The 17843-nt window shown below is 40.7% G+C and overlaps 1 protein-coding gene across 1 annotated transcript in view; it reads left to right on the top strand.

Moving 5' to 3' along the window:
- The window catches only part of AKT1 (AKT serine/threonine kinase 1), a 72042-nt gene that overhangs the window by 23385 nt on the left and 30814 nt on the right, over nucleotides 1-17843 (top strand). Inside the window, exons 2-3 of the mRNA XM_008629798.2 lie at nucleotides 9309-9437; nucleotides 16139-16250. Of these exons, the coding sequence (XP_008628020.1) occupies nucleotides 9309-9437; nucleotides 16139-16250 (241 nt within the window). The remainder of the gene's footprint in view (nucleotides 1-9308; nucleotides 9438-16138; nucleotides 16251-17843) is intronic.

The raw sequence follows: 17843 nt of genomic DNA, 5'->3' as shown, positions 1-17843 counted from the left end.
TGTTTGTTTGTATTAAAACTCAACATTTTTACTGTCTGTTATAAAAATAAATTAATTGTAATCGTGTGTCTGACTGAGCTTGTGACCCTGTTGAGGCAGCAGTATGGGTTGTGCTCTGCTTTATGGTGATGACACACCTCAGTCCAAGGCACAGAAATCCTTGGCAAAGTTTCTTACGCCTGTGTTACTCGGCTAAGCTTAGCACCAGAGCTGCGGTGGCTGTTCTGCTCTTACGCTACTCAGTGGTGAAGTTGCTTTAATAAATTCTCAGCATGCAGTTAAGTTACTTTGCAAAATTCCTCCTAAGTGAGGCAGCACTCCTGTTATCTGGAGGAGATTTTCATTGCTGAGTTTGGGGTAGTGGCTCAGTAAAACTTATCTGTGGAATACTAAATTTGGAGGTGTAACCAGGAGGTTGCTATGATAACAAATACTAGAACTTGCTTTCTGGGAAGTGCTTCTAATTTTTCCATTGATGGCCATTAAATCCCTCAAGATAAATGAAATTTTTTATTAGAACTAACATGGTCTCCTTGTGCTCCTCCAGGATTTTGTAGACTTGCTAGTGACAAAATGAAGAAGGGAACTCCAGATTAACCCCAGCCCTATAAAGACACCACCTTTTTTAATGTTACTTCTTATTTTTTCCATTGAAATGTTTGCTTAACTTAGCTTTCATTCATTTTTCTACAAAATGCTTACCCAGTAGCTGTTTGTATAAACATGTTTAAAATTCTACATTGATTTTATTTTCTTGGCTCTTTTAAGAAATTTCCTGATGCACGGCATGGTCACACAATTACTGGTAGTGCTTTTATTGTAAGTGGCCAAAACCAAGTCCATGCATTTATGTTGAAAATTAGGACTCAAACCCAGAAGCTAAAGGATAACAATGCAATGCGTTAATTTCTTACTCTCCATAAATTGCTTATTTATTAAAGTCCATGTTCTGCAGCTTAGTTTTTACAAAGAGAGCTTTTTTTCCCCTTTTCAAACTGTCTCTGAAGTTGGTCCATATCATCTGTTTTAGAAATGCTGCTGTTTCCATAGATCTCCCTAATGTCCTTTAGCCTTTTTTTTCCTCCATTTCTTTACAATTCCCTGAGGTTTTGATTCACTTTGTGAATGACACAATGATGTGGTAATGGGAGCCTAGAAGAGCGAGCCAGGGACTTAAGGAGTGGTGGATGAAAACATCCTCGATGTGGATGTTTTCTGTTTTCTTCATGACTGTGTCCTGCTTTTTCCCTCCCCTGCTCTTGCTTTCCCATGGTCAGCCACACTCCAATCTACCAGGTCCTCCCTCAGCCTCCACAACTTCGGTATTTTAATGAGAAACCTCTGCTGAGTACTTTTTAGGTTTAATGTTAATAAAGCAAATAAATACATCATAAAAGTCACTCTTGCCCGAGTCTTTGACTCACCTAATCTTTTTTTAATAGGGCATAGTGAGGGAAGTGACCTAAAACAATTTGTAATCAATTAATGATGCTTTTCCTGAACATCCCCTATGTTTAGGCCACTTGAGGAATACAAGTTAACTGTGATTTCAGTCTTAGTTTGTTCTGAAAGAGCTTTGGTTTGTGTGTGTTTTTTTGCTTTGTCCCCTCAGACACTGCTAGTCTCTAGATGGGATTTACTGAAGAACAAAACTGGGTTTGTGATACTCAAATTAGGCATGTGTTCTGATAAACACAGGAGTCATGGCTAAGTGTTCTTAGGCGAAGAGGTAAAATAATTGAATCAGCTTTCAGATGCTGTCTAGAAAGCCCATCCTTGTTCAAATACACCAGGGTGTGTTGTGTTTGGTGTTTTTGGTTTAGTTTTTATTTTTCTTCGTATTTGTAGTAGACATAAAATCTTTGGAGGACTAAGTCACACTGTTTTTATAAGTACATGGGGTGTATTTAAGAGACTGATTTGCAGAAATATTGACTGTATTCAGACTGATCTTGAGAAATAGTTGTAGCTACCTCCTTCCTCTAAGGGAAGGTATTGAAAAACTTGCAGAGGCTTATTAGCTTAAGTGCCTTGTTAGCTGCTTGTGCTATTTTCCATCATAGTCAAGGTAAAAAATGACTTGGGGAGAAATAATTGTTCTAAGTATGCTTAATTCAGTTCAGTGAATCTGACACCTCCTCTGTCATATTTATTTATTTATAAAAATGGGAGAGAGTTGGGCACCTGTCAGAAGCAGAGAAATACATGATGGCACTTTCTGTTACAGGAATGTTTTATTTTGTTACAGTGCTGTAGCTGCTTGCAAGTTTATTGCAGAAAAGATTTCTCTAATTGTGTTGGGACACCTCATGGTATTTTTAAGTCCTTTTGTTTGCACCATGAGGTAGTGAAGATGCAATTCACTCTGAAATTGTTTTCAGGATAGCTTAAGAAATCACTTTATATTTTCCTGTAATTTATGTAGCTATCCTTAAAACTGCTGTTTTTAATGAAATTTCATTTACATCTTCTCCCACCGGAGACAGCTGTAGGTTAGGACTAGTCTGACTAAGCTGTGCCAAAGGTAGGAGTAAGGAGTTTTTTACATGCTGATTAATTCTCTTTTGCTCCTTTGGGAATATCTGGTATTGCTTAAATTGATTGCTGTAAGCAATATGGCAACATTTTTGACCTTCTAAACTGAAATTCAGCAAAAAAAAAAAAAAAGAAGGAAAATATAAACCTCCATGTTTCAGTTTTACATAACTATACAGTTGAAGTATAGTGGTAAAAAATACAGAGGTGTCATCTTCTGCAGTGGTGGTGTTGGCCGGTGATCTCAAACCCTTTGGCAGAGATGGAATCTGAGAACGTGGTAGTTGTCCATCCCCTGCATAGAGAGAGTATTGGGTGAGAATCTGTTTTTCTTTCTCCATAATCTGACTTCTCATCTCTCCCATGGCTGGCTTTGTGAATCAGAGCACCCATTGCCTTCGTTAGGTGTTTCCCACCTGTGCTGTTGTGTAACTAAAGACAGGGGCAGCTTCCAGTACATTTACTTTTCTGCCTAGCGCTGTGGGAAGCCCTAAGCAAAGGCTGTGTGCTGCTTTCTGAAGTTAATTTACAGATGTGGGGGGCCAGGTGACCAGGAGTTGTCCTTCCGCAGCTCCCTTTGTTGCTCGAAGGCCAGACGGCTCATCCGTCACCCTTCGCCCCACCTCCAGCACCCTCTCCCTCCCCCCTCATATTCCCCCAAGATATGATAATGAAGCAGGTGCCCTGGATTGCAACTCTCCCTGAGCGTGAGAAATGGCAGGAGGTTTAGAAAAGCTGAAACCGAGGAGGAGGAGGCGGCACTTCTCCTGAACCTGTTGGCAGTCACGTCAGTCCTGGCCATGCACCCCACAGCCGTCCCACTGCCCGCAGGGGAAGAAAGCGGAGAACCGATTTGTCGTGCCTTGAATCAGCTGGTTGGGACTGCGATACCCCACTTCAGGGCCGTGCCAGGCGCAGAGGAGCTGAGCTGTGCAGTGTTGGCCATGCTCAGAGGAGGTGGAAGAGCCGAGCTGTGCAGTGTTGGCCATGCAGAGGTGCTGAGCTGTTCCTGCCGCGCTGGCCTGGCGCAGTGGCCGTGGGCTGTGGGTGACCTCCCCACCGAGGGGCAGCCCCGGCAGCAGGCCCGGCCACCTCATTGAGATTCCAGGCGCAGGGAGCGCCTCTGCAGCTGTGCTGGAGGCGGTGGCCGAGGAGGCATCCAGAGAGGGGCCCAAAAAAAATCGTCAAAGAACCGGCCCCTTCGCTGCGCCTCTGAATAGGCAGACAAACCAGAGGTCCTCCTCTCTCTGCCAGCGTGTTGGGAAAGACATTAACATAACCTCTTTTTTTTCCTTTCTTTTTGATTTCCCTAAGCTACCAAAAATCTACTGTGTTTAAATATCTTGTTCTGACAGTTTGCTAAGGGGAGCGAAGAGTGGTGCACCAGCCTGGTGGGTGTCTGTGCTGCTATTTTTATAAAAAACAAAACATATTTAAGATGAGCGTTTTCATTCGGGTCACCCTAGACTTAATTGTTTGGTGTCAGGTCGTTAAGATCCAGAATTAGCTCCCTGTACTTGGAAGGAGTTTGCTTCCGAGTGCTTTAGAAATGCAAAGGCAAGTTTTCAAGCCCGGCTTTCTTTTTCCAAATCTGTTTTGATTTCAGCTGGTTTTGAAGTGAGTGGACACTTACCCAATTTACTCAAGCAGTAAAAACTAGCTGTAAATCCCCGTCCCACTCCTCAGCACGAACTAGATGGCAGCTCCTGAAAGCTTCACGTCTTTAAGGAAATTGGCATCTGTTTTCTGAGTCCTTATTAGGCCGACAGGATGCAGACCACTTCTCGTGGCCATTGAGGCTCAGAAGTGAGTCACTCTGCCTTTGACGGGTGGCACATTAGCGCTGCGATTGGCGTAACTTTCATGCTCCCTCGGACAGGAACTGGGGCTGTACAAGCAGGGAGTGTCGTACATCATCAGAGCGTGTGGGAATGTAGAGAAGGCTTGCATAACTCAGAAGCTCTAATTTTTTGAGTGTTAAGCTTAAATTCAATTAAAGGTGCTACTTCTGATGCTCAGAGCAGAAAGTTGAATGTATTATTTATCTGTAGATTTGTGGTATCCACTTGACTGCATTTCTTGTAACTGAGACCTTGTTTTCAGTGAGTGCTCCTGGGCTTGTTACTTGGTTACTTTGGGCCATAAGAAAGTTAATAGTTGGTCCGGTGCTTTTGTAAATATCAAGGGTAGCATTGGATGCTGACTTGGTTAACCTAATGATTTTTTTTTTTTTTTCCAAACCATTGGTATGTATGAGTTGATTAAAAAAAAAAAGCAGAGGCTTCTTAAATATAGTCTGTTCTGAATTAAAGGGTGTGGTGTTGGCTTTGAATGAGCTTGATGCAGCAACAAGCATGCAGCAGTTGGTAAATAAAGATGGATTTTCTTTTGTTCTGCTGGTGCTTGCTGCTCATTATTCTCCACTTACCCCGTGAGCTTCCCAGGGAGTGGCAGCTGTTTCTGATGTTAGACACTCTATCAGTGGTAGACAGCTCCAGATTCGGTGAGATACTGTTGTGGAGAGGAGAGGAAAATAATCTAACCCTGCATTATTGTAAATCCTCAGCAGAATTAACTTTTCATGAACCAAAGGAGTTTTGTGTTTAACTTTTTCTGAAATATTCAGGCATAAGTGTGCTTTGCAGTATGTGTTACAGCGAAAAAGCTTTTCTGGCATGCGATGGATTTACATTCTAAGTGTGTGTTAAGTATTTTAATGTGCAGTGTGTGGGGGCAGACACAAGGCAATAAAGGGAAATCAGTCTATAACAATCTTTGTGTATGTTTCCAGATATATACAGTTTGGGAATCTTTGCAATTTGGAAATTGCTTGGAGTAAACAGAATGGTACATAAAGATTTTAAATAATAAAGCTAGCAAGCTACAGAGGAGTCTGTTTGGTTCCAGGATTTTATATGTAGGATTTATAACCCATGCTTTTGCTTTCCTGTCTCTGCAGTGTTAGCATTCTGTTACTGAAAACAAAGAAGGCTCTGCCAGGGCATTACACAAGCAATGAATCACAGAGGAAAAAATGTTTTGCTTTGTAAATTGTTCACTTTTCCATGGTGGATCATTATTTTTTTTTTTAGTGTTGTCTGATAGAATTTGCCACACATGCTTGCATTTCCTGTACTCGGTACAATTCTTTATAGGGTGACTACATAAATGCTAATACTAGTAACTTGAAGTAACTTCTTCTTGTGATTCTTAAAAACAAAACCGCAACAGGAACAAAGAACACAGGGCAAAAATTGAAACAGCGCAGTTCACTCTTGAGGCATGACAGCTTGCTGAGTATATCGGAGGAAGGAAAAGGTGTTGATGTTTTTCAGACAGCTTTATCCCAGCAGTTCCACATAATTATTTTTTTGTCTGTATTGACAAACTCCTTTTCTGCCTCTAATACTCAGATTGGCTGTCACCTTTTGATGTGGTCCTTGTGGGCTGTAGGCCATTTATGGTCTTTTAGCTAATCATAAAAATATAAACTTATTTCTTAACAATATGTACTTTGTACACCTTTTTGATGACTGTTGGTGAATCGGTGTGTCCGAGCTTCTGCAGAGGAACGATAGCTTGCTCAGGCTTGAATGTAAAATTATAGTTGGAGATCATCTGTTTGGGGAGTCACACACCAGGCAGCGTCTTGCCACTTTTTTGCAGGATGCAGAAGTACAACCTCAGTCTGTTATATAATAAAAATGTATACCACAGATGCTGCACTGTGCCTCACATTCTCCTTGGCAAGAACAATAATCAATAATATGTCAGATTGCCGTGTTACAGTATTCATTAAGATCCAGGCATGTGGAAAAAATTTTAAATAAAATCATGTTAATTATTTGCAAATTGCAAAGGTGGATCAGGAGCCATAACCAGCTAAAGCAATGCTTAAAGGAAGATCCAAGCAGAATGATCCCTGCAGAAAGGCTGGCAGTAATGAAATCCTTGATTTTTCACACAGAAAGAGTGAGTGTGGAGGAGGATGCTGTATATGTATAGAATGCACCATTTTAAAGACTGTGATTAATCCTGTTAGAGGATGTGTTTCTAACAGAGAAGCAGATTGGTGGGATAAAGCTGTAAGAAAGTATGAGAGCCAAACATAAGCATCTAATCTAAGAGAACGTCTCCTGTGACAGTACAGTGTAATTCTGTTTAAAATTATGTATACGTCACTGAAAATAACCAGATAATAATTTCAGAATCTGCAAATAATTAATGTCCCCTCTGTAAATGCCAGTGGGGAAGACGTGTAGCATAAATTAGAGAGTAAGGGACGTGGAAGCTCTCTGTCTTGTCCCTGTTCAGATATTTTTTGTCCCATCCAATCTGGATTTAGTCCTAAGTGCGTGTATGATAAGGGGTATGTGGTGGTTCGTAGATCTCCTGGATGTGCTTTATGCAAGAGACGAAAATACCAATGAGTCAGGTATGTAACAGCATGTTCCAAAATCCTGATAGTCTGGGCAGCCACCTCCCCAACCTGCTTACCTGGCAAACCTCTAGTCAAGAGCTGGGCTGAGCTACGCCATGTATCTTCTTGTCCCTGTAGTCACATCTGTGGTGTAATAGTAATGAGATTGGAGTAATCTCACTGATCTGGGCCGAGTTGGACTGATAATTTAAATGTGAAAGGCTTCATAATCTCCTGCTGATCCCAGAAAGTTTTCAGCATTTAATTAAGGTCAGAATTAAAAAGATGATGACAACAAAACCTTCTACATTTTCCTCCTTGCTTATAAATGTTAAACCATGACAGGTGAGTTCTTCTGAAATTCCTGGAGTGATGATGACACTTTTGTAAACCCCTTATAGGTTGGTGTAACACTTAGAGCAGTAACAGTTGTCTCTAAAAAAACACTGAGAAGGTTTGTGCTCCTTTTTCTCTCCTCTTTCTTGCCCCATACCTGTTCCATCAGTTTCAAGTGGATGTTTTGTGCAGACATGGCCACTGCATAGGTGGCTCTGTGTGACTCTCTAACAGTTCAGTAGCTCTTAGTTTCTTGCTTTAGACTACAAAATTGAAAGCCCAGCAAGGACTAAAGAGGGGAAAGCAGCTGGTGTGGGCTGTGTACACCCGTGGCTGTGTGGTGTGGGCATTGGGCTTGCTTCTGCTTCTGTGTGCAGGAGGGAGAAGAATGAGTGTGAACGGAGAAGTGACACAGCTGCTGCCAAAGCAGGTTGAAACTGCACTGCAGACGGAGAGGAGGTCTGTGGGGAGAGGAAGGAGACAAAGCAGCTGCAAGGGAGTTCCTGGGGCAGGGTGCACTTCACTGGGAGAGAAATTACCAGTGGAGGAAAGCTGAGCAGCGGGAAAGGAGGAGAGTGAGAGAGGAGCCTGGGAGAACAGGAGAGCAGCAGAAGGTTGCCAGAGCCAATAAATCTGGTGAGCCTTCTCCTCTCACTCTTCTTGGTTGTTTGAAGAGCTTGCCAGCAGGTGAACCTGTGGGCACCGGGCACCAGCTACTGCAGGGCAGCATCACAGGGTGCACAGGCATGGTCCTGCTGTGGCAGGCTGGAAAGGAGTTCAGCTCCTAGTGTGCTCCCTCATCTTCTCCCCAGTGTTAAACAAACAAGTGAGAAATCATAAGTGAGAAGGGAGGAGGGTATGTTTGATGTGCAGCTGTGGGTGCTTTGTAGTTGACCATTTGCTTTTAAAATTTTTAAATCAGTTGTTGGGGTGAGCAGAATTGGAAAAGCGTGGCCAGTACTGTGGCCACAGTAACATTCAATGGCCATTCGGTAACACCTTGAATGAGATTTTTGTGATTCAGTTGAGTAGAAATGTTACTGCAGGACCTTGTAGGACCTAGAGGGGCAGCCTGGTACCATGAAAAGCTATTTGAGGTTCTTGAGAGACTGCCTCAGAAAACAGTGATCTGGTCAGTAAGCAAGAAACTGAAACATACTGACAGAAGAGCCATACCTGGGATCTCTGTCTTCCTTCCCTGAAGACCAGCTTAATAAATCCAGTAAATAACTGAGGTTTTGATTAAGTCTTTTCTTCTTATTCTACTGCTGGACATTTTGAATGTGGCTGTAACACAGTCATGCAAGTGTCACCTGTGGAGGTTACTCAGATGAGCAGTAGCGTGGTGTGAGCAATGGGTGTTTCTTCAGACAAAGAAAGGTGGCATATCTTTCAGAGTAGATGTTTGTTTTCTCCTTTGCGGTGGCTATACATCATCCAGTGTTTTCCCTTTCATATTGTGATATATCATCTTGTGTTTCATGCTTGAGATGTTGTGAGAGAAGTGAGTGATGTTATGTAACATAAGCAGAGAATTATCTTCTTATGGTCTAAAAGTGACTGTTCATTTGATAAAGCAGTTGACTAATTAGTAAATTACCCATTGTTGTTTAAAATACTTGCGCTGCAAAATGTAAATGAAAAAAATTTCTCCACTTGTCAGTATGAAAAATGACAATAGCAAAAATAATACATAGGACATCTGCTCTGATTTTTTTTAAATTTAAAATGCATTTAAGGCAGATGTTGCAGAATTTGAATGGAAATCGAAGTGGATAGAAGAACAAAACATAGCTGTTTACCTTTTATGAAGTCCCGTTTTCATGGCTAACATCACTACCAGTCTGTGACTCAGTGCGTGTCTTTTTCCACTGTTTGTATCAGACTGAACTGAATGTTTTTAAAACTGCTGCTGTCAGGATGACATGTAGTTTCAATATTAACAGAAATTATTGATGTGTCAGTATTTTGGGGTGTTTTCTGATGTTGTCTCCCTTTTCACATCCTGTCTTTCCAGGAGAATACATCAAAACATGGAGGCCGCGGTATTTTCTGTTGAAGAACGATGGCACCTTCATTGGCTACAAGGAACGACCGCAGGATGTTGACCAGCGGGAATCACCTTTAAATAACTTCTCAGTAGCTCGTAAGTGTTTTCTGCTGCTCCCTTGTCCAGTTTAGGGGTTGATGTCTTCTTGTAACATAGCTGGTAAGCTGCATCAGTGACACTCCTGCCCGGAGCAATGTATCTAAACACTAAGCATGTTTATTTGAGCTGATAAATCCCACTGTGTTTCTCAGGAGTGATTTGTGATGTAGAGGTTTGATGCTCTGATTTTCTTTTTTTTTTTTTTTTTTTTTTTTTTTTTTTAAGTTTTCTAGTAACTTACCCTTTCTGGTTATTGAATAAAATGGGTTTATTTGTTAATATTTTGTATGTATGTTACTCAGCAAATAGCTTTAAATCAAAAATTCACCCAGGTGCATGTACTTGGCAGGCAGGCGCAGCCAAAGCATTTCTGCCACCAGATCTGGATTCCAGTGGCATTGACATAGGTCAGAGTTACTCAGTTGTTGGCATAAAAGAATGCAGAGTATGCGCAGGTTTTAATAAAACACGCTTGGTTTTTCTTAATTTTGACCACAAACCCACAGTTGTTCTATCAAAGCCAACAAAAGGGTTTGGAAATAATAACATCTCCTAACCTCTGCACTCTCTCCTATGCAAACATTTCCGACTTTGCTCAGGTGCTGCAGCACAGGATGTGATAGAAGACACTGAAGATAATTTCCTTTTCTTGCTCATGTTTTTAACCTTTTGCTGTATACTTCCAGCTTTTATTTTCTCCTGTTCTTAATCTTTCCTGTCTTGTGATTTGCCTGTGTCTCGTTCCACCACTTAAAAATAGATCATTGTGGCACCTGTTATTAACAATGATCTGTTCTGTGCTCCTGGTGACTGCTGAAAGCAAAGCTCTGCAGAGAGAAGGGTAGGGGCTTTCCCTCTTCATTACAGGGTAGCTCGAAATACGGGGGTTCATCTTTGTAGCTGATCATTAAGCAGATATTTATTTTGGAACACCCTGCTCCTGGAACAGGACTGGGCAGCAGTAGGAATTAATGGAAATGTTCATTGTTTTTCCTCCAATAGCAGCGTATACCTGTTTTGAGTGATGATGGGAATAAATAATGGATATGCTGTTGCCTGGTGCCTCTGTGCAGGATGCCAAGAGTGCTTTGGGGCTTATTGTCTTGTTTTAGAGAGAGAATTGTCATAGTGTTTTCATTTCAGTAATGACATGGTACTTTCCTCTTTAGACTGGTATCTTCTTACAGATCAAGAAGGTAAAGTAAAGCAGCAGAAAGCCATTAATTCATAAATTAATTCAGTACTTGGTCTATAGCCAGAGGCTTTTAACAAATCCACTTTCTGTAGGACACTTCCATCCTCTTGCTGCTAACTGCATTACTTGGGCAGCTCAGTGCTAAGGAGTAAAAATGTGTCCATCACTTTTTCTTTGTCCAGGTTGCCTTTAAAATAGGTTAACTTAAATCAGTTTTCAAAACAGGAATATGGTGCTTTTTTGGCAGATTGAGCCCATCAGTCTCAGCATTTATAGATAAACAGGTTTGTTACCATGGCATCGGAGCATTGTCAGAGAAGACGCAGCACATGCCTATAGATGAGTTGTAGCCTCTGTAAGAGGCATCGTGGGCGGAGTGGTGGGTGAGAGGATGTTCCCAGCAGTGGCTCTTGTGTGGTGAACCAGTGGCAGGTTGGGAAGGCCTTGATGACTGAAGTGGGGCCTCCTTTCTTGAAGTCGTTATTGTGGATTTGGGGCCACAGAAGCAGCTGTTTCCCCACCAGGATTTAATTTCTCATGTAGCAGGCAGGGCTGCCAGCACTTCTGTCCCTTCTGGGTGCCCTCTGCACTTTCACAGATTCACAGAATATTCTGAATTGGATGGGACCCACAAGGATCATCAAATCCAATTCTTCAAGTAAATGGCCCATAGGGGGATGGAACCCACAAACCTGGTGTTACTAGCAGCAGGCTTTAACCAGCTGAGCTAATCTCAGGGATGATCGTTTGGATGTATTTTGCACCATGGGCTTTCCCTTTGAACCTGCTTGCCTGATCCTTTCATTTAGGTTGACGTGTAGAGTTAGTGTGAATGAATTTGAGCTGCCTCTGGAGGAAGGCGTAGGCCAGAGCACAGGCCTGTAGAAGCCTCCTGCCAGTGAAAGGTGAGAGGAATGTAGATTAAATATTTTGTAAAAATTAATCCTTCTGTTTTCTTTTCCTCCAAGAGACCATGATAACCCTGACTTTTTTTGCTAATTAGTGAACCAGATTTTTTTTTTAATGAGATGGCAGGCTGTCTCTCTGTCAGTCTGTTCTTTGGAAGTGGTCCCATGTTTCTGATTAAAATCTTTACCCTCTTCTGCTGTAAAATAGTGTAGGCTTTTTTATCTTTGCAAGTAAAAGGACAATTTTTTTTAAAAGGGAATTTTATTACTTGTAGTGTAAAATTCATATTGAGTGATTCTGTCAGCCCATGAGAAGTAGAAAATAGTCAATTAGTGAGAAAACAGTGACAAGATAACAACTAATGGTGACCTGTCTTTTCCCTTATTAGGTATGAAGAAAGTATTAGCAATAAATAGTGTGTGATTTCCTTGTGCTTGACAGTCTCTTCTTATGCACTAGCCTTTTCCTTTTGGTCTGTGAGGGTTTTGATAATACATTTTTGAAAACTTGTTTCTAAGCCCCTCTAGCTAAAGAGAGGCTCACAATTTATTTTAAGTAACTTTTGCTTCACCTAATTTTCCTTTAAAAATTGCTGTATATCAATGTTTGCTGTGTTTAAGGAGATTATTTTCTGTGGAATTTACCTATTGGTGATGTCTTTAAAAAAAAAACCAACAACAAACAAAAAAAAAAATCCAAAAGAACCCAAATTAACACTCCTGAAAGATGGTGCCTGAGTATTAAACAGTTTTTTGAGTCTTATTTGTGTTTGTGTTCTGTACTTTACCACTAATAAAGTAGAAGGAATAAAAAAGTGTGTACCTAAAAGTTGTGCTCCAGAGCCCCTGCAGATGAATAACCAATAGAGGGTGTGTTGTAAATCTTGGAGATAAGTAGCCTTCATACCGATTGTAATTTTGGATTATCGTGTGTGTCTCCCTATTAGGTTATAAACCTTTAAAACCATATAACTGAGAAAAGCAGTATATTGTGAAAAACCACATGGAGAGAAGAGAGGCTGTTCCTGTTAGAAAGGGATTATTTCTCCCAGCTGTCAAAAAGGAAAATGGACTGTGGTGGGTTTGTTGTACTGCTGAAAACATAATTGCTCAACAATACGAGAGCTCCTTTTGGGACAGGACTGTGTCTCTGCAGTCAAGCATTTATCAGAGGGCACAGGATGGCTAGATTAGTGGCTGGATTTTTTGTCTGCTGTTACTAAGAGCCACCTTTGTGCAGGTCTGTAACTTGGTGCTCCTGGGCCCTCGCTTTTGCCATGCTGAACAGTTCAGAGTTGAATCTATCCAGTGGTGCTATCAGAAAACAAACACTTCAACATAATATTCCAGTTTGTCTTCCAAAAGTTTTATTTCTTCATCATTCTTTTTTCCTCATTTACCTTTTTCCTTTTTTTTTTCTGTTTCCTTTTTCCTTTTTCTTCATACACTTCCTTAAAGAAGCCAAAGCAGGTAATAGGAAGGATTCTTCCTTGACATTATTGTTTTAAGTGTGATGTCATTATACAGGGAGCAGAGTTTGACACTTTCATCGAAAGTAATCTGCCTTTTAGCTTAAGTGCTGGGAAAGCAAACATTGTGACATTTTAGAAAGTCACTGGGATAATACTAAGTGTCTTTCAAATACAAAATGGTAATTTCCATTTGAATGCCTTGGTGTCTATTCCTGTTAGGAACGATTTCTCTGTCCTACTTACTTTAAAAGACCAAACGCCAGGAAAGAATCAAGAGGTTCTTCAGAGCAATTTAAATAATTTTTAACAGGCTGCTGTTTATACTACTTACTCTGGTGCAAATGGGGAATACTTACGTGTGCCTGTTTCACAGGAAAAACTTGTTTAAAGTGGGTAAACGACCCTTTGCCCCTATTTGAAATGTGACTGTTTTTATAGCAGAACCCCCAAACATGCTGTAAATTATACCTAATACTACACAGCATCTGTATCTGGCTCTGCTGGAGTGGTGTATGGTGCAGTACATGATTAGGGAAGGTGAATTTGGTGCTTCTCTAACTTCTCAACTACAGTGAAGAGCACACAGTTGGGTTTAAAAGTAAGGAAGGAACTACTGTTCATTTGTTTCATTGATAAAATCCATGTGATTGTCATATATGGTGAGAAATAAGTGGTAGTTTCAAACTTTCTACAACCTATGTGGTACAGCACTTCGGTAAAGCAATTTAAAAGTAAAGCCTTCTGTATTTCTTGATATGTGCTGTTATGATTGAGCAGGGTAATTAGACAGCATATTGTTCACTAAACAAAACAATTCTGGGTGACATTCTTGAATTATAGTGGTTATTAACTGACAAATCTCTATTATTCATCTTGCTGTATGCCTTAAAGATTGCTGGATCAGCAAGCTTAACAAATATCAATGGACAGTGCTGATTTAGGGGAAGAGTGACATTTAATTGGTCCCTTTCTATGACAGGAAAAGCCTTGCGTGGTTTATCATGCTGAAATTAAATGGTTAAATCTAGTATTCATGAGTAGTTTAAGTATCTGTGCAGCTACTTCAGAATGTGACTCTAAAGTGTTTTTAAAATCTAAGCAAAACCTCTCTGTTTATTTCTTCATAGCATTGTACTTCGGTACAAGTATGGGAGAACAGCTCTGGATTAGCACAAGGTTAGGAAATAGCCTGATGTTGTTCTTTGAGTCTTCAGGCAGATTCAGTGTCTTAGGGCTGCATTGTGCAGGCTCCTTGAGGACAAACCCAGCCTTAATCTAATCATGTTAAGCAGATAAAAATGGGAGGCAGAACAAACAAACAACAAATAAAGAAGGGCAGCTAAACTGAGATGGGCGGTCCGGGCACAGGCGTGAGATCTTTGAGCAGAATTTATCAGCACCAGGCACACGGGGCTGCGCCAGCCCGGGCACTCGTGTTGGGCTTTCGTTGCCATTCTGTGAGAGGACAGGGGTGGCTGGGAGGCCGAATCCAGCGTGGCTGCGTGGAAGTCGTTTAATCTGGGTGAATGAAGGAGTGCCGTTTATCACACAAAAGCCTTTGCATGACTCATTAATAAACTTTCTCTGATCTAATTGGAGTGGTTTAGTAGGATGCAGTATAACCTCAGCGTGCTATTAAAGAAAAATTATATTTTCTTGTCATGAAAAATGCAGTTACTAATTGAAAAGCTTATCATTCCAGCAGCAAATGAGGCATGAAATATATTGCCAAAAATATGGCACCCAAAAACACTGGCAGTAAATATTTTATCTTGGTGCTAATTAAGAGCTTGAACTTAAAACTGAGCATTCTAAATTTACACAATAATGAAATTAACCTAATGGTACCAGTGTAGCCTTAGTAACATGTACTGTTATTCTGGTGGATTCTGCCCTCGACTTGCACGTTGCTGATGGTGGAGGAGGTTCATAGCTCTAGCAGTAAACAGAAATTTCTTCTTGTCTTCATAATGCCTTTTTATTTACTTGGAAGTCGATTTAGAAACTGAAGAGAAATAACAGCAAGCTTGTGGTTTCATTAACTGCAAGGAAAAGAGTTTAATGCAAGAAAAAAACTCCCACAATTATGTTCTATTTTTTTTTCCCCTGCTCCCTTGGTTTCTTAATTTGACTTTCCTCTAGCAGGAGCTGTTTAATTAATTAGCTTTTCTATTAATGTTTATCTAAAAATGCGGTGGTTTGGCTCCTGTTGTTATTTCATTGATTTTCTTTTGTTTTTCAGATCTCTGTTAGTAGAGCTAAAGTGTACCCTTTATCAGGTGCATTTTTCTGGCCCTAATTTGAAGGATAAACACTTGTAAAATCCTAAGAAGCTTAAAGTAGTAGATGTGGTTTAAAAATTGAAAAAAATTACACTCAGCTCTCAACATTTTGATGAAGGAAGTGGTGGCTTTGCATGTAGCTGTGCTTCTGTAGCCTTTTTAGGTTGTGCTTAAACCCTGGCAGTGATGGAAGCTGCTCGCTGTGTGTCCGTGCAGCATCCGACTGCGGCAGCTCTCCCCAAGGCGTTTGGAACGGGGTCTTCTCAGGGGGTGCCTTTGCAGTTTGATGTTCCCTCTAGTGTTTGAGGGCTGGAAATGCTGAGTCTGATCATCATCAGGTTGCTGCAAAATGATCAAATGCTCTCTCGCAACTCCCTGGAAGCCATGGACAGGGTTTTATGTAGGAAGGTCAATTGGAGGGAATGTGGGGGCTCGACATTAGTTTCTGTGTATGTAATTGCTGCATTATCAAATGACTTCCCGACCTGCCACTGGTTCACCAGGTGTATCAAATGTGCTGTGCTCTGGATGACCTTTAGAGTATGAGACTTGAGTCTGAATGGCTTCTGTGTTATCACATCCCATTTCTGCTTACCTCTATGGGCAGACCAAATGTGGAGCCTTTCAAAGCAGAATTTGATTTCGGAGCTGCTTAGATGGCTATCTCCCAAGCTATTTATTGGTTTCATCAACACAGTAAATTGTCTCAAGTCTCCTGAAGAAGTACTTACAGAGATTTTTATGGCTGATTAATTGCAACAGTTTGCTAGATAAGAATAAAGACAAATGATTATTTAAACCTGCTTATGTACCATGACTCTTTCTTCCTTGATTGTGGTAGAGTGCCAGCTGATGAAGACAGAGCGACCTAAACCAAACACATTTATCATTAGATGCCTCCAGTGGACCACAGTAATTGAAAGAACATTTCATGTGGAGACTCCAGAGGAGCGGTATGTTTCATTCATATTTAATGCATAAACTCCTTGCAAAAGCAGATGCAAGTGTTCAGCATTAATAGTGAGTTCTTTGCTGAAGCTCTTATTTATCAGATGATGTACGTCTGGACTGAAAAGTGACAATTTTTGAGTGCCTCAGGTTTAGTGCCTTTTCCAGTGTAAAAGGTATTCTAAAGGGGGGTTTCAGAGAGTGGATTTTGAGCAGTGTTTGTAAATGAAGTGTTGCTAGGTTGGGTATCCAAAATGGACAGGTGCAGGTGTGTACCAGCACAGAGGTAGTTATTTCTGGAAACGTAAGGTTCATTTCTCACTGGAAATGTTGTGGTAGTAAAATAAAGAGTTTCTGACCTGGGAGTTTCTGGAAGGATGAGCACAAGTGAAATAGAGATTCAGGCAGAGTTGAGTTGTATCAAAATAGTTACCTTTTAAAATCTGTTTAGACACCCTATTTCTAAAGGAAAAGTTAGTTGTATCATTGCTGATTGCTAATGTTTTATGCAAATTAGATAATAAAGGTGATAGTTATCTGCTGCAGGTGCAGATTCCTGTTTCATCTTTTAGGAAACAAAGCTAAGAGCTACATCCTGTGCTCTCATCATTGGAGATTTGATCTTCTACCTCCAGAGAGAAGAGTTTTCCAGCACAGCTATTATACAACTACTGAGTATTTAAATATTTACTTGCTCTTCAGAAACTGAACTTAAATTATTCCACTACCATTGCCATAAGGGAGTGGGTATTTAAAACCCCAGTCCTCTCTAGATATGATACTGGCACGTGTTTATTTTGAAGACCAGTAAATTCTACCTAGTATTACTTCTTTCTCTCATAGTCTTTGCATGCACTGATTTATTGCTTTTGATTATGTTACAATGATCAGAAGAAGGTTAAGTCAAATTAAAAGCAAAGAAAAATAAACTGGTCCTTGTTTCTTTTAGGAACTTTGTGGTCAGTGACCCTAAAGGGAGTGAATAGCAGTTTCCACTTGGGGGAAGATTGTATTTCAGTCTTGTTTTGTTCCCTCCTAGCCAATTAAGTCAGCTTTCTGACATTTCAGGGCTCAGAGTGTTAGTCACCTCTGTTGTGTACTCTTGAGACATAAAAGCTGAGGGTGAAATTCTGTTCTTGCAGAAATCAGAGATACTCACTTCAGGAGGGCCGAGATCTCAACCAAGTCAGTAACAAAAGAGATATGAAGGTCAATATGCCTTTAGCTTTCTCTGTGCCTTTTAAACCAATGTTTGGTTTTTTGAAAGAGATGGAAAGTACAGAAGTTCTTTTTGTGATCATTCTGAATATAAAAATATGACTAGTAAATAAGAGCATGTGTTTGTGATGGTGAATGGAGTAGTTTGTGCTGGGAGTATAGGGAGAATGTTCAGAATGTGTGGCTTTACCTTGCTGCCCCCAGCCAGGGCTGGATGAACAGGGCACAATTCAGGCAAAATCCACAAGGCAGGAAAGACCTTAGGTGGTGCAGCTTTTATTAGATACCTGTGTGGGATTCTTTTTCCCATGGACTTTGCTTCCACTCGGGAATGATCTGCCTCTTCCATCCGTCACAAACTGAAACTCACGTGTTCAGAT

Source organism: Corvus brachyrhynchos, unplaced genomic scaffold (genome assembly GCF_000691975.1).
Source record: "Corvus brachyrhynchos isolate BGI_N302 unplaced genomic scaffold, ASM69197v1 scaffold1, whole genome shotgun sequence".
In the NCBI taxonomy this organism is placed as follows: Eukaryota; Metazoa; Chordata; class Aves; order Passeriformes; family Corvidae; genus Corvus; species Corvus brachyrhynchos.
This window is presented reverse-complemented; position numbering and strand designations above follow the sequence as displayed.